The sequence below is a fragment of the Ascaphus truei genome, unplaced genomic scaffold (assembly GCF_040206685.1).
Source record: "Ascaphus truei isolate aAscTru1 unplaced genomic scaffold, aAscTru1.hap1 HAP1_SCAFFOLD_1807, whole genome shotgun sequence".
Taxonomy (NCBI): Eukaryota; Metazoa; Chordata; class Amphibia; order Anura; family Ascaphidae; genus Ascaphus; species Ascaphus truei.
Window position 1 is genome coordinate 47,123 of NW_027454707.1, and position 17,045 is coordinate 64,167.

The 17,045-nt window shown below is 58.8% G+C and overlaps 1 protein-coding gene across 1 annotated transcript in view; it reads right to left on the reverse strand.

The window, feature by feature from the left end:
• LOC142476957 (glycogen synthase kinase-3 beta-like) overlaps positions 1-15,000 on the reverse strand; it is a gene marked incomplete at its 5' end in the record, with an annotated part of 58,866 nt that extends 43,866 nt beyond the window's left edge. Inside the window, 7 exon segments of the mRNA XM_075582028.1 lie at positions 12,125-12,311; positions 13,588-13,683; positions 13,867-13,941; positions 13,943-13,965; positions 14,303-14,409; positions 14,656-14,786; positions 14,869-15,000. Of these exon segments, the coding sequence (XP_075438143.1) occupies positions 12,125-12,311; positions 13,588-13,683; positions 13,867-13,941; positions 13,943-13,965; positions 14,303-14,409; positions 14,656-14,786; positions 14,869-15,000 (751 nt within the window).
• Between the last annotated feature and the right edge of the window lie 2,045 nt (positions 15,001-17,045).

Consider the following 17,045-nt stretch of genomic DNA (forward strand, 5'->3'; position numbering starts at 1 on the left):
CACGGGATGTAAGCCCCGCTTCCCTAATCCTGGCTAGCACCGCTGCTACATGCACGGGATGTGAGCCCCGCTTCCCTAATCCTGGCTAGCACCGCTGCTACATGCACGGGATGTGAGCCCTGCTTCCCTAATCCTGGCTAGCACCGCTGCTACATGCACGGGATGTGAGCCCCGCTTCCCTAATCCTGGCTAGCACCGCTGCTACATGCACGGGATGTGAGCCCCGCTTCCCTAATCCTGGCTAGCACCGCTGCTACATGCACGGGATGTAAGCCCCGCTTCCCTAATCCTGGCTAGCACCGCTGCTACATGCACGGGATGTGAGCCCCGCTTCCCTAATCCTGGCTAGCACCGCTGCTACATGCACGGGATGTGAGCCCCGCTACCCTAATCCTGGCTAGCACCGCTGCTACATGCACGAGATGTAATCCCCGCTTCCCTAATCCTGGCTAGCACCGCTGCTACATGCACGGGATGTGAGCCCCGCTTCCCTAATCCTGGCTAGCACCGCTGCTACATGCACGGGGTGTGAGCCCCGCTTCCCTAATCCTGGCTAGCACCGCTGCTACATGCACGGGATGTGAGCCCCGCTTCCCTAATCCTGGCTAGCACCGCTGCTACATGCACGGGATGTGAGCCCCGCTTCCCTAATCCTGGCTAGCACCGCAGCTACATGCACGGGATGTGAGCCCCGCTTCCCTAATCCTGGCTAGCACCGCTGCTACATGCACGGGATGTAAGCCCCGCTTCCCTAATCCTGGCTAGCACCGCTGCTACATGCACGGGATGTGAGCCCCGCTTCCCTAATCCTGGCTAGCACCGCTGCTACATGCACGGGATGTAAGCCCCGCTACCCTAATCCTGGCTAGCACCGCAGCTACATGCACGGGATGTAAGCCCCGCTACCCTAATCCTGGCTAGCACCGCTGCTACATGCACGGGATGTGAGCCCCGCTTCCCTAATCCTGGCTAGCACCGCTGCTACATGCACGGGGTGTGAGCCCCGCTTCCCTAATCCTGGCTAGCACCGCTGCTACATGCACGGGGTGTGAGCCCCGCTTCCCTAACCCTGGCTAGCACCGCTGCTACATGCACGGGATGTGAGCCCCGCTTCCCTAATCCTGGCTAGCACCGCTGCTACATGCACGGGATGTAAGTCCCGCTTCCCTAATCCTGGCTAGCACCGCTGCTACATGCACGGGATGTGAGCCCCGCTTCCCTAATCCTGGCTAGCACCGCTGCTACATGCACGGGATGTGAGCCCCGCTTCCCTAATCCTGGCTAGCACCGCTGCTACATACACGGGATGTAAGACCCGCTACCCTAATCCTGGCTAGCACCGCTGCTACATGCACGGGATGTAAGCCCCGCTTCCCTAATCCTGGCTAGCACCGCTGCTACATGCACGGGATGTGAGCCCCGCTTCCCTAATCCTGGCTAGCACCGCTGCTACATGCACGGGATGTGAGCCCCGCTTCCCTAATCCTGGCTAGCACCGCTGCTACATGCACGGGATGTGAGCCCCGCTTCCCTAATCCTGGCTAGCACCGCTGCTACATGCACGGGATGTGAGCCCCGCTTCCCTAATCCTGGCTAGCACCGCTGCTACATGCACGGGATGTGAGCCCCGCTTCCCTAATCCTGGCTAGCACCGCTGCTACATGCACGGGATGTAAACCCCGCTTCCCTAATCCTGGCTAGCACCGCTGCTACATGCACGGGATGTGAGCCCCGCTTCCCTAATCCTGGCTAGCACCGCTGCTACATGCACGGGATGTAAGCCCCGCTACCCTAATCCTGGCTAGCACCGCTGCTACATGCACGGGATGTAAGCCCCGCTTCCCTAATCCTGGCTAGCACCGCTGCTACATGCACGGGATGTGAGCCCCGCTTCCCTAATCCTGGCTAGCACCGCTGCTACATGCACGGGATGTGAGCCCCGCTTCCCTAATCCTGGCTAGCACCGCTGCTACATGCACGGGATGTAAGCCCCGCTTCCCTAATCCTGGCTAGCACCGCTGCTACATGCACGGGATGTAAGCCCCGCTTCCCTAATCCTGGCTAGCACCGCTGCTACATGCACGAGATGTAAGCCCCGCTTCCCTAATCCTGGCTAGCACCGCTGCTACATGCACGGGATGTGAGCCCCGCTTCCCTAATCCTGGCTAGCACCGCTGCTACATGCACGGGATGTAAGCCCCGCTTCCCTAATCCTGGCTAGCACCGCTGCTACATGCACGGGATGTGAGCCCCGCTTCCCTAATCCTGGCTAGCACCGCTGCTACATGCACGGGATGTAAGTCCCGCTTCCCTAATCCTGGCTAGCACCGCTGCTACATGCACGGGATGTGAGCCCCGCTTCCCTAATCCTGGCTAGCACCGCTGCTACATGCACGGGATGTGAGCCCCGCTTCCCTAATCCTGGCTAGCACCTCTGCTACATGCACGGGATGTGAGCCCCGCTTCCCTAATCCTGGCTAGCACCGCTGCTACATGCACGGGATGTGAGCCCTGCTTCCCTAATCCTGGTTAGCACCGCTGCTACATGCACGGGATGTAAACCCCGCTTCCCTAATCCTGGCTAGCACCGCTGCTACATGCACGGGATGTGAGCCTCGCTTCCCTAATCCTGGCTAGCACCGCTGCTACATGCACGGGATGTGAGCCCCGCTACCCTAATCCTGGCTAGCACCGCTGCTACATGCACGGGATGTGAGCCCCGCTTCCCTAATCCTGGCTAGCACCGCTCCTACATGCACGGGATGTGAGCCCCGCTTCCCATAATCCTGGCTAGCACCGCTGCTACATGCACGGGATGTGAGCCCCGCTTCCCTAATCCTGGCTAGCACCGCTGCTACATGCACGGGATGTGAGCCCCGCTTCCCTAATCCTGGCTAGCACCGCTGCTACATGCACGGGATGTGAGCCCCGCTACCCTAATCCTGGCTAGCACCGCTGCTACATGCACGGGATGTAAGTCCCGCTTCCCTAATCCTGGCTAGCACCGCTGCTACATGCACGGGATGTAAGTCCCGCTTCCCTAATCCTGGCTAGCACCTCTGCTACATGCACGGGATGTGAGCCCCGCTTCCCTAATCCTGGCTAGCACCGCTGCTACATGCACGGGATGTGAGCCCCGCTACCCTAATCCTGGCTAGCACCGCTGCTACATGCACGGGATGTGAGCCCCGCTTCCCTAATCCTGGCTAGCACCGCTGCTACATGCACGGGATGTGAGCCCCGCTTCCCTAATCCTGGCTAGCACTGCTGCTACATGCACGGGGTGTGAGCCCCGCTTCCCTAATCCTGGCTAGCACCGCTGCTACATGCACGGGATGTGAGCCCCGCTTCCCTAATCCTGGCTAGCACCGCTGCTACATGCACGGGATGTGAGCCCCGCTTCCCTAATCCTGGCTAGCACCGCTGCTACATGCACGGGATGTGAGCCCCGCTTCCCTAATCCTGGCTAGCACCGCTGCTACATGCACGGGATGTAAGCCCCGCTTCCCTAATCCTGGCAAGCACCGCTGCTACATGCACGGGATGTAAACCCCGCTTCCCTAATCCTGGCTAGCACCGCTGCTACATGCACGGGATGTGAGCCCCGCTTCCCTAATCCTGGCTAGCACCGCTGCTACATGCACGGGATGTAAGCCCCGCTTCCCTAATCCTGGCTAGCACCGCTGCTACATGCACGGGGTGTGAGCCCCGCTTCCCTAATCCTGGCTAGCACCGCTGCTACATGCACGGGATGTGAGCCCCGCTTCCCTAATCCTGGCTAGCACCGCTGCTACATGCACGGGATGTAAGCCCCGCTTCCCTAATCCTGGCTAGCACCGCTGCTACATGCACGGGATGTGAGCCCCGCTTCCCTAATCCTGGCTAGCACCGCTGCTACATGCACGGGATGTAAGGCCCGCTTCCCTAATCCTGGCTAGCACCGCTGCTACATGCACGGGATGTGAGCCCCGCTTCCCTAATCCTGGCTAGCACCGCTGCTACATGCACGGGATGTAAGCCCCGCTTCCCTAATCCTGGCTAGCACCGCTGCTACATGCACGGGATGTAAGCCCCGCTTCCCTAATCCTGGCTAGCACCGCTGCTACATGCACGGGATGTGAGCCCCGCTTCCCTAATCCTGGCTAGCACCGCTGCTACATGCACGGGATGTGAGCCCCGCTTCCCTAATCCTGGCTAGCACCGCTGCTACATGCACGGGATGTGAGCCCCGCTTCCCTAATCCTGGCTAGCACCGCTGCTACATGCACGGGATGTGAGCCCCGCTTCCCTAATCCTGGCTAGCACCGCTGCTACATGCACGGGATGTGAACCCCGCTTCCCTAATCCTGGCTAGCACCGCTCCTACATGCACGGGATGTGAGCCCCGCTTCCCTAATCCTGGCTAGCACCGCTGCTACATGCACGGGATGTGAGCCCCGCTTCCCTAATCCTGGCTAGCACCGCTGCTACATGCACGGGATGTGAGCCCCGCTTCCCTAATCCTGGCTAGCACCGCTGCTACATGCACGGGATGTGAGCCCCGCTTCCCTAATCCTGGCTAGCACCGCTGCTACATGCACGGGATGTGAGACCCGCTTCCCTAATCCTGGCTAGCACCGCTGCTACATGCACGGGATGTAAGCCCCGCTTCCCTAATCCTGGCTAGCACCGCTGCTACATGCACGGGATGTAAGCCCCGCTTCCCTAATCCTGGCTAGCACCGCTGCTACATGCACGGGATGTAAGCCCCGCTTCCCTAATCCTGGCTAGCACCGCTGCTACATGCACGGGATGTGAGCCCCGCTTCCCTAATCCTGGCTAGCACCGCTGCTACATGCACGGGATGTAAGCCCCGCTTCCCTAATCCTGGCTAGCACCGCTGCTACATGCACGGGATGTGAGCCCCGCTACCCTAATCCTGGCTAGCACCGCTGCTACATGCACGGGATGTGAGCCCCGCTTCCCTAATCCTGGTTAGCACCGCTGCTACATGCACGGGATGTAAGCCCCGCTTCCCTAATCATGGCTAGCACCGCTGCTACATGCACGGGATGTAAGCCCCGCTTCCCTAATCCTGGCTAGCACCGCTGCTACATGCACGGGATGTGAGCCCCGCTTCCCTAATCCTGGCTAGCACCGCTGCTACATGCACGGGATGTGAGCCCCGCTTCCCTAATCCTGGCTAGCACCGCTGCTACATGCACGGGATGTAAGCCCCGCTTCCCTAATCCTGGCTAGCACCGCTGCTACATGCACGGGATGTAAGCCCCGCTTCCCTAATCCTGGCTAGCACCGCTGCTACATGCACGGGATGTGAGCCCCGCTTCCCTAATCCTGGCTAGCACCGCTGCTACATGCACGGGATGTAAGCCCCGCTTCCCTAATCCTGGCTAGCACCGCTGCTACATGCACGGGATGTAAGCCCCGCTTCCCTAATCCTGGCTAGCACCGCTGCTACATGCACGGGATGTAAGCCCCGCTTCCCTAATCCTGGCTAGCACCGCTGCTACATGCACGGGATGTAAGCCCCGCTTCCCTAATCCTGGCCAGCACCGCTGCTACATGCACGGGATGTAAACCCCGCTTCCCTAATCCTGGCTAGCACCGCTGCTACATGCACGGGGTGTGAGCCCTGCTTCCCTAATCCTGGCTAGCACCGCTGCTACATGCACGGGATGTAAGCCCCGCTTCCCTAATCCTGGCTAGCACCGCTGCTACATGCACGGGATGTAAGCCCCGCTTCCCTAATCCTGGCTAGCACCGCTGCTACATGCACGGGATGTAAGCCCCGCTTCCCTAATCCTGGCTAGCACCGCTGCTACATGCACGGGATGTGAGCCCCGCTTCCCTAATCCTGGCTAGCACCGCTGCTACATGCACGGGATGTAAGCCCCGCTTCCCTAATCCTGGTTAGCACCGCTGCTACATGCACGGGATGTGAGCCCCGCTACCCTAATCCTGGCTAGCACCGCTGCTACATGCACGGGATGTGAGCCCCGCTTCCCTAATCCTGGCTAGCACCGCTGCTACATGCACGGGATGTGAGCCCCGCTTCCCTAATCCTGGCTAGCACCGCTGCTACATGCACGGGATGTGAGCCCCGCTTCCCTAATCCTGGCTAGCACCGCTGCTACATGCACGGGATGTAAGCCCCGCTTCCCTAATCCTGGCTAGCACCGCTGCTACATGCACGGGATGTGAGCCCCGCTTCCCTAATCCTGGCTAGCACCGCAGCTACATGCACGGGATGTGAGCCCCGCTTCCCTAATCCTGGCTAGCACCGCTCCTACATGCACGGGATGTGAGCCCCGCTACCCTAATCCTGGCTAGCACCGCTCCTACATGCACGGGATGTGAGCCCCGCTACCCTAATCCTGGCTAGCACCGCTGCTACATGCACGGGATGTGAGCCCCGCCTCCCTAATCCTGGCTAGCACCGCTCCTACATGCACGGGATGTGAGCCCCGCTTCCCTAATCCTGGCTAGCACCGCTGCTACATGCACGGGATGTGATTCCCATGAATGACTAAACACCGCTATATCCTCCAGATAAGCCCGTGCGTAACCTTGCATCCCTTCCAGTAATCGATTGACCAGGCGTTGGAAGGTAGCCGGGGCATTCTTCATCCCGAATGGAATCACTAGAAACTCATAGCGGCCACTCAGAGTAATGAACGCCGACTTTTCCCTAGCCACCTGGGTCAGGGGGATCTGCCAGTACCCTTTACTGTGATCCCTGGTGGTCATTGCCCCCGTGAGTTCATCCAGCAACTCATCCATGCGGGGCATGGGGTAGGCATCTGACACCGTCCCTGCATTGAGCTGCCGGTAGTCCACACAGAAGAGGGTGGTCACATCCATCTTGGGTACGAGGACTACCGGACAAGCCCAAGGGCCCTGGGACGGCACAATTACCCCTAGGGCCAGCAACTCTACTACCTCCCTCTCTATACTACCCTTCACCTCTGCATACTTATGCAGAGGACACAGATCACCTATCAGCACAGGATGATCGGTATTAGGCTAAGGTCCCGTTGCACGCGTCCGCACGGCTGGCTTGCTTGCCGGCAGCGCGTGCAACTCGCTGTACCGCGATCTGCGGTCTACAGGATACTTTTCTCGGAGCGGGGGGGGCGTGGCCAAACGGGTAGGGGGGGGGCGCGGCCATGACGTGAGGGGGCGCGGCCATGACGGAGGGGGGGGCGGGGACCAAAACAAAGCAGGGCTCACAGCACTTGCCATTCGTTGAAGGGAGCCAGTCTATGATTGGCCCCTTCGCGTACCATGTGACGCGTTGCCGCAAGAGAACACCATTCTCTCGTGTCTCCTGCTGGCTGCCGCGTCACAGTATGTCGCAAGTTACAAGTGAGGAGGGACTGGGACCCGATCGTGAGTTCAAACCGGAATGGTAAGTTGAGCTCACGCCGCCGCCCGCGCCAACGGGCGCAGCGGGTCCCAGCCCTTATGCGTTCTGCCCGGCTTGTCCGAGAACCGAACCCTATACTGATGTAGCATAGATCTCACCTGTACCCTTTGCCGCTCACTGAGCTCGGACCCTATCTCAACCTGCTCCACTGTACCCCCCTTCCTAGTCTCCCCTAGGAGGTCCGGCAGGTGAATCTCCCAGTCTTTCCCCTCTGCCTATATAAAAGCCTTAAGCATCTGCTTCAGGGTCCCATTGAACCTCTCGCATAATCCGTTGTCTGGGGGTGGTAAGGGGTCGTGCGCTGGTGCTTCCCCCCGCAGGCATCCCACAGACACTAGCAATTCACTCATGAATTGTGACCCTTGATCGGTTAGAATCTCACTAGGGAAACCAACCCTAGTAAAAATCACCAACAAAGCCTTTGCTACTGCCCTAGCATCGATGGTGGCAAGCGCCACAGCCTCAAAGTACCGGGTGGCAAAATCCACCACCGTGAGGATGTAGCGCTTCCCGGACCAGCTCGGAACCCACTAAATCCATAGCTACCCCCTGGAAAGGTTCTCCTGTTACCGGTAACGGGTTCAGGGGTGCCTTCACACGATCACCCACCTTACCCACTCACTGGCAGGCACCACAGGAGCAGCAGAAATCTGCTTCTGCACCCGATGCCCCCGGCCAGTAGTAACGCTGCAACAGCCGGGCTCTCGTGCGAGTGACCCCCCCGATGCCCCACTAGTGGAATGGAGTGGGCTACCTGCAAAAACTGCTGACTATACTCCCTGGGTACCACTAGCCGTCTTATACCTGTCTAGACTATCTAACCCGGTACATCCTTGCTCCCTATACAGAAGCCCGCAGTGCCACAGCAAGTCGTCTGACCCTTCACTTGCCCGAGACGCGCACGTCCGAAGTCTCATACCTTCTAAGCCAGGGTCAGCTTTCACCGCATCCATAATCTCTGTCCCCAACACTGGCCACCCACTCAGTCAGGGAGAACAGGAACAGGTAAAGGGGAAGGTAAGTCAGTCTCTGGTCACGACTCAGTCTGGCTTACCTGTCTGGTCTCCGCAGAGACCGTGGGTCCCAAATGCAGGGGGACAGGGGATAAATCTGCTGCGATCCCTGATGACTGGCTCCTAGTAATCGCTGCAACAGGAGCCAGCTCTGCTGTGAACACACAGGTTACATGCCCCAGGTCATTGCCGAGCAAAACTTCGGCATCTAACCCAGGCCATACCCCCACCTCCCTCATGCCACGTCCGGCACCCCAATCCAAAAAGACCCGGGCAACCTGGAGTGACCGCGGTCCTCCATCTGGCATGGTTACATGCATCCCGGTGCCCGGGAGCAAATGCTCTGGTCGGACCATATCAGGTCGGACCAGGGTAACAGTAGCACCGGAGTCCAGCAAGCCATCCGCTTGGCGATCTCCGATGGTCACTCTCCGCAGATGTTTCTGCCGGATGTCCCTCCGTCTCCGCTGCAGGTCCCGGGGAAACAAGCGCAGATCTCTCTGCGGACGTCCCTCGCTGGGTTGATTCCACGGCTGGACTTGGTTCCTCTGTGTGCCAGCTGCACACGGGCGACCGGCCTCGCAGCTGGAGAACGTTGCCTCTGATGGGGTCCACCGGACTTGGCACGGTCCTGACAGTCTGGTCTGATGTGCCCCACTTTGTTGCAGGGATAGCATCTCCTCTCGTGCTTAAACTCCGCAGCTTTTGAAACGCCGTTCTCTGCTGCCGGCGTGTGCACCCACTGAGGAGTCTGCTGGGATTCCTTGGCTGGCACAGCCGCTTTCTTGGGAGCCCCATTATCATCCAAAGAGCGACTGGTCACATACTCATCAGCCATCCTTGCAGCTTCCACATGGGTCTTAGGTTTACAGTCAGACCCATGCCCTCACGTCCGAGGGACACTGCACCAATAATTGCTCTTGAAACATTTGGTCCAGCAAAGTGTGGTATTTTGTAGCACCACAACCCTCCACCCACTTTGTCCCCTGCATTGCCAAGCGGGCCCCGTACCGGACATAGGACGCATTGGGATAACGTTCCCCTGTCCTGAACTTGCTGCTGGGGTGAGGGCATACTGCAACAGCAGCAAAGCTTTTACATGTTGGTAACCAACCCGGTCCTCTCGTGGGTTGCCCTGCAGCGTTTCTTTGGCTACCCCAGACAACAAGGGGTGCATTCTCAGCACCCTGTCCCGTTCTGGCACCCGGTATCTCAGACCGTGTGTTTCAAAGTCTGTGAGAAAACCATCGATTTTATCGGTTCCACAAATAAACATGCTAAAACTGTGGTGAGTTAGCGAGTCCAGCACTCCCAACACCCAGTCCTTCACCATTATCCCGGTGAGCACCCTCACCCTCCCCATGTCCATCTCCCTTCAGGGCTGGATTAACCTCCGGCACCCCGGGCTGAAGTGTGGTCACTGCGGCTGCAGCGACGGGCTCCATGTCCTCAGGATAAGCAATGCCGGATTCATGCCATTCCAGATCCTCCTCCAGTTGCACCTTTGACCGACCAGCCGTCGGTAAGCCATAACCGTCACACCGGACAACGAGCCGGGCACAATCCCAAGTCCGGAATCGTCCTGCTCGCTGATCCATGTTTCATTCGCAGGCAAAAAGTTATGTGACAACGGGTGACAATTTTTTCGCACTTTTGCAAACCATGTGTATGCTACCTCTTGCTTTGGGAGCTCGCAACTTTCGAGTCTCGCTATGCTATAGGATCCCGCAGGATGCTAGACCATAGGCTCAATCAGATCCCGCCGCTGCCACCAGAAAAAAGCATGTCACGGGAGACCAGCACTATTAACACCTCAATACCCGGATCCTTTGATTGAGCAAAGCAAGAGATAAAATAAATTGTGATTTATTTACAGAAATTAACACACACATTCGTTTACAAAACCACTTGAAAAACACTTACTGGGACGGGGTAAAACGAAATCTTTAGAAATACAGTCTCTAGGCACAATTTCCCAGGAGCGGGAGTTGTGCGCAAACAAAGCCGAAAACAGTCTTTGGACAGTGGCGCCTCTCGCAACCCGTTTCTTCGCCGGAGCTGCTTTCTTCGTTTAACCGCCGTAGAATTCGTTCTGGATTCCTTAGTTCTTACGAACTCTTTACTTGGGTTACGATGTTAAAAAGTCTAAAGTCCAGCTTAGATGGAACTGACTCCCGGTCGGCTGCAGGGATTCTTATGCAGTAAAACCCCCTATCTTTAACCTCTGCAGCCAATCTCTCCGTGGGAACAAAATATTCCCACCTATCCCAGAGTTGCCCATACTTGGCAAAACCTGGCAGAGGGCTTCTTAGTTTGCTAAGGGCATGCACGAACCTCGCACCTTTGCCGCTTAGCAAAGCAGACTCGTCCCCTTACCTGGCGACATTTTGTCTGAGCTGGCCGGACATCTGGCCCATTTGCCCAGACATTACTAAGATGGGGATACTTGCATTACCCCTCCCCACTTAACACCATAGTCGGCCGAAGCCTTTTAACTCCGGACTTTTTCAGACATCTTGGCTCTGAGCCAGCGGGGTGTCAAAGAGGTCCGGGCTAAATATGCGTTGCTTACCTCGCAGGAATTTCCTGCTATGCATTTCTAAAGTACAGCGATTACAAATTCAGGGTTTCCTCTGTTCCGGCCGTCTGAATGAAAATCCCTTATGCCTATACTGTTGGAACAATTAAAATAGGGGGACTTTCATTCATCAATTTTTATATAACTTTATAAAAATTGCACTATAAACTTTTCCATGATTTTACCCAACCAGCGCTCACAGCAAATCTCAGAGCGCTAGGAGCTTCCTAGCAGAAGTTAGCTACATGCCGCCTTCTATGCTTCAAGCTACTGGGTTTTAAAACCATTTTTCCTTTGCACGGTTTACAGGGTAACACTGCTACGGTTATACATTGCATTTAGAAATGTCATTATTCTCGCCACCTTATACCTGGTGTGAGAGACATTTTTATTAAAATCAGTGTTACTGCCATTACTGGGTCGCAGAGCTGGCAATCTACAATTCCCCAATATGGCTCAGGGGCACCCAGCCGGCATAATACCTTTACTATTGGCCTGGTACCCCTTCAGCACACACACACACACACCACCCCCACACACCACCCACCACCCCACACCCTCTCCCCCCAAACACAACGCAGCCACCCACCCCCCCACACAGCAATGTACACCCCCTCCCCCCCACAAACACACAAGCCCACCCCCCCCCCACAGCAATGTTCACCCCCTCCCCCCCACACAGCAATGTACACCCCCCCACCAACACACAAGCCCACCCCCCCACACAGCAATGTACACCCCCACAGCAATGTACACCCCCTCCCCCACACAGCAATGTACACCCCCTCCCCCCCACACAGCAATGTACACCCCCTCCCCCCCACACAGCAATGTACACCCCCCCCACAAACACACAAGCCCACCCCCCCACACAGCAATGTACACCCCCACAGCAATGTACACCCCACAGCAATGTACACCCCCTCCCCCCACACAGCAATGTTCACCCCCTCCCCCCACAGCAATGTACACCCCCTCCCCCCCACACAGCAATGTACACCCGCTCCCCCCCCACACAGCAATGTACACCCCCTCCCCCCCACAAACACACACAAGCCCACCCCCCCAGCGAAGTTGAGGAGACTGCTGCCGCTCCCCCCCACTCACCGACAGAGCTGAAGTTGAAGATGGGGGGGAGCTCTCGCCCGCTGGGGAGACGGATGTTGGGGTCTCGGAGCTCGTCGAAGAAGGAGTGTGCGCAGGCTTGTAACGGAGAGAGCCGCGTGTCCGGAGTGTACTCCAGGAGGCGGCCACACAACGCGATGGCCTCGGGGGAGGTGCGGGGCTTAAATACCTACAGGACAGGGGAGATTAGGAGCGCCCCCCTCACAGCCCAACTGCTCCACAGCACCCCAGCAAACCCCCCCCCCCCTCACACTCCCCAGCAACCCCCTCCCCCCACTCACACTCCCCAGCAACCCCCTCCCCCCTCACACTCCCCAGCAAACCCCCTCCCCCCACTCACACTCCCCAGCAACCCCCTCCCCCCTCACACTCCCAGCAACCCCCCCTCACACACTCCCCAGCAAACCCCCCTCACACACTCCCAGCAACCCCCCCTCACACACTCCCAGCAACCCCCCCTCACACACTCCCCAGCAAACCCCCTCACACACTCCCCAGCAAACCCCCCTCACACACTCCCCAGCAAACCCCCCTCACACACTCCCCAGCAACCCCCCCTCACACACTCCCAGCAACCCCCCCTCACACACTCCCCAGCAACCCCCCCTCACACACTCCCCAGCAACCCCCCCTCACACACTCCCCAGCAAACCCCCCTCACACACTCCCCAGCAAACCCCCCTCACACACTCCCCAGCAACCCCCCCTCACACACTCCCCAGCAAACCCCCCTCACACACTCCCCAGCAACCCCCCCTCACACACTCCCCAGCAACCCCCCCAGCAACCCCCCTCACACACTCCCAGCAACCCCCCAGCAACCCCCCTCACACACTCCCCAGCAACCCCCCCTCACACACTCCCCAGCAACCCCCCCTCACACACTCCCCAGCAACCCCCCTCACACACTCCCCAGCAACCCCCCTCACACACTCCCCAGCAACCCCCCCTCACACTTCCCCCCCTTCCTCCTCACACTCCCCCCCTCCTCCTCACACTCCCCCCCTCCTCCTCACACTCCCCCCCCCCTCCTCCTCACACTCCCCCCCCCCCCTCCTCCTCACACTCCCCCCCCCCTCCTCCTCACACTCCCCCCCCTCCTCCTCACACTCCCCCCCCCCCTCCTCCTCACACCCCCCCCCCCCTCCTCCTCACACTCCCCCCCCTCCTCCTCACACTCTCCCCCCCCTCCTCCTCACACTCTCCCCCCCCTCCTCCTCACACTCCCCCCCCCTCCTCCTCACACTCCCCCCCTTCCTCCTCACACTCTCCCCCCCCTCCTCCTCACACTCCCCCCCCCCTCCTCCTCACACTCCCCCCCCTCCTCCTCACACTCCCCCCCCCCTCCTCCTCACACTCCCCCCCTTCCTCCTCACACTCCCCCCCTTCCTCCTCACACTCCCCCCCCCCCTCCTCCTCACACTCCCCCCCCCCTCCCCCCTCACCTTTGTCCAGGGATGTGCTTTGATCTGCGGGAATTTGAACTCTGTGTAGTTCGGGTTCATCTCTCGGATTTGCTCCCTCGTGGGGGTTCCCAAAACCTGGAGGGATCAGAGCAGTGACAGCAGCCCCCCAACCTGCCCAACGCCCCCCCCCCCCAAATCTCCCACATCCCAGCCTCAATCTCACGTCTTCTTTACTGTCCCCCCCAAACACCTCCCTTTAAATACCCCCTTGGATAAGTGACGGGCGGCACCAAGGGGCGTGTACAAGGCGACACTCACCTTTATAATCTCTACTAACTGGTCCACTCCACTATCGCCCGGGAAGATGGGCTGACCCAGCAACAGCTCTGCCAGGGACACAGCCTGCTGACCAGATATCTGAGAGAGGGAGAGAGGGAGAGAGAAGGGGGGGGAGAAGAGAGATGGGGGGGGAGAGAAGAGAGGATTAGGGGAGAGAGAGGGGGGCAAGTGAGGAGGAGGGGGGCAAGTGAGGAGAAGGAGGGGGGCAAGTGAGGAGAAGGAGGGGGGCAAGTGAGGAGGAGGGGGGCAAGTGAGGAGAAGGAGGGGGGCAAGTGAGGAGAAGGAGGGGGGGAGGGGGGAGTGAGGGGAGTGAGAAGGGGGGAGTGAGAAGGGGGGGGAGACGAGAGGAGGGAGAGGTCAGCGTGACGGCCCCTGCCCCTCCAGCAGGCGGTGCCGCAGTGTGCCACCATCTTACCAATGTTTGCCGTGTAGTCTGTGGCCCCGAAGATGAGCTCTGGGGCTCGGTAATACCGCGAGCAGATGTAGGAGACGTTGGGCTCGCCTCTCACCAGCTGCTTCGCACTGCGAGAGAGAGAGCGCGTCAGTACCGCGAGGCACCGGCACGCCCCACGGCGAGGCACAGGTGCGCCCCACGGTGAGGCACCGGCGCGCCCCCACGGCGAGGCACAGGCGCGCCCCCACGGCGAGGCACCGGCGCGCCCCACGGCGAGGCACCGGCGCGCCCCCACGGCGAGGCACCGGCGCGCCCCCACAGCGAGGCACCGGCGCGCCCCCACAGCGAGGCACCGGCGCGGGCCTCCCCCTCACCTGCCGAAGTCGCACAGTTTGAGGACGGCGGTGTCCGGATCCACCAGCAGGTTCTGCGGTTTGATGTCCCGGTGACAGACGCCCTGAGAGTGGATATACGCCAGGCTGCGGAACAGCTGGTACATGTATACCTGTGGGACAGACACGGGACACGCGTGTTACTGGGCACCCTGGCACGTGTAGGACACGTCCTGTACAACCCGCGCCTCTCACCTTCACATAGATGGACGGCAGCGTGGATTTCGCCTTCGCAAAGTGCCGCGCGACGCGATACACCGTCTCCGGGACAAAGTCCAGCACAAGGTTCAGGTACACCTCGTCTTTCTGGGGGGGCAGAGCAGAGCGTCACGCGTCACACGCAGCGTCAGTCACACAGTCACACGCAGCGTCAGTCACACAGTCACACAGTCACACGCAGCGTCAGTCACACAGTCACACAGTCACACGCAGCGTCAGTCACACAGTCACACAGTCACACGCAGCGTCAGTCACACAGTCACACAGTCACACGCAGCGTCAGTCACACAGTCACACAGTCACACGCAGCGTCAGTCACACAGTCACACAGTCACACGCAGCGTCAGTCACACAGTCACACAGTCACACGCAGCGTCAGTCACACAGTCACACAGTCACACGCAGCGTCAGTCACACAGTCACACAGTCACACGCAGAGTCAGTCACACAGTCACACAGTCACACGCAGCGTCAGTCACACAGTCACACAGTCACACGCAGCGTCAGTCACACAGTCACACAGTCACACGCAGCGTCAGTCACACAGTCACACAGTCACACGCAGCGTCAGTCACACAGTCACACAGCACACGCAGCGTCAGTCACACAGTCACACAGTCACACGCAGCGTCAGTCACACAGTCACACAGTCACACGCAGCGTCAGTCACACAGTCACACAGTCACACGCAGCGTGTCAGTCACACGCAGCGTGTCAGTCACACGCAGCGTGTCAGTCACACGCAGCGTGTCAGTCACACGCAGCGTGTCAGTCACACGCAGCGTGTCAGTCACACGCAGCGTGTCAGTCACACGCAGCGTGTCAGTCACACGCAGCGTGTCAGTCACACGCAGCGTGTCAGTCACACGCAGCGTGTCAGTCACACGCAGCGTGTCAGTCACACGCAGCGTGTCAGTCACACGCAGCGGTCATCCACGCAGCGTGTCAGTCACACGCAGCGTGTCAGTCACACGCAGCGTGTCAGTCACACGCAGCGTGTCAGTCAGACACAGCGTGTCAGTCACACACAGTCACACAGCGTGTCAGTCACACACAGTCACACAGCGTGTCAGTCACACACAGTCACACAGCGTGTCAGTCACACACAGTCACACAGCGTGTCAGTCACACACAGTCACACAGCGTGTCAGTCACACACAGGTCACACAGCGTGTCAGTCACACACAGTCACACAGCGTGTCAGTCACACACAGTCACACAGCGTGTCAGTCACACACAGGTCACACACAGCGTGTCAGTCACACACAGAGTGTCAGTCACACACAGCGTGTCAGTCACACACAGTGTGTCAGTCACACACAGTGTGTCAGTCACACACAGTGTGTCAGTCACACACAGTGTGTCAGTCACACAAGTGTGTCAGTCACACACGTGTGTCAGTCACACACAGTGTGTCAGTCACACACAGTGTGTCAGTCTCACACAGAGTGTCAGTCACACCAGTGTGTCAGTCTCACACAGTGTGTCAGTCACACACAGTGTGTCAGTCACACACAGTGTGTCAGTCTCACACAGTGTGTCAGTCTCACACAGTGTGTCAGTCTCACACAGTGTGTCAGTCTCACACAGTGTGTCAGGTCTCACACAGTGTGTCAGTCTCACACAGTGTGTCAGTCACACACAGTGTGTCAGTCACACACAGTGTGTCAGTCTCACACAGTGTGTCAGTCTCACACAGTGTGTCAGTCTCACACAGTGTGTCAGTCTCACACAGTGTGTCAGTCTCACACAGTGTGTCAGTCTCACACAGTGTGTCAGTCTCACACAGTGTGTCAGTCTCACACAGTGTGTCAGTCTCACACAGTGTGTCAGGTCTCACACAGTGTGTCAGTCTCACACAGTGTGTCAGTCTCACACAGTGTGTCAGTCTCACACAGTGTGTCAGTCTCACACAGTGTGTCAGTCTCACACAGTGTGTCAGTCTCACACAGTGTGTCAGTCTCACACAGTGTGTCAGTCTCACACAGTGTGTCAGTCTCACACAGTGTGTCCAGTCTCACACAGTGGTCAGTCTCACACAGTGTGTCAGTCTCACACAGTGTGTCGAGTCTCACACAGTGTGTCAGTCTCACACAGTGTGTCCCTCTCACACAGTGTCCCTCTCCACACAGTGTCCCTCTCACACAGTGTCC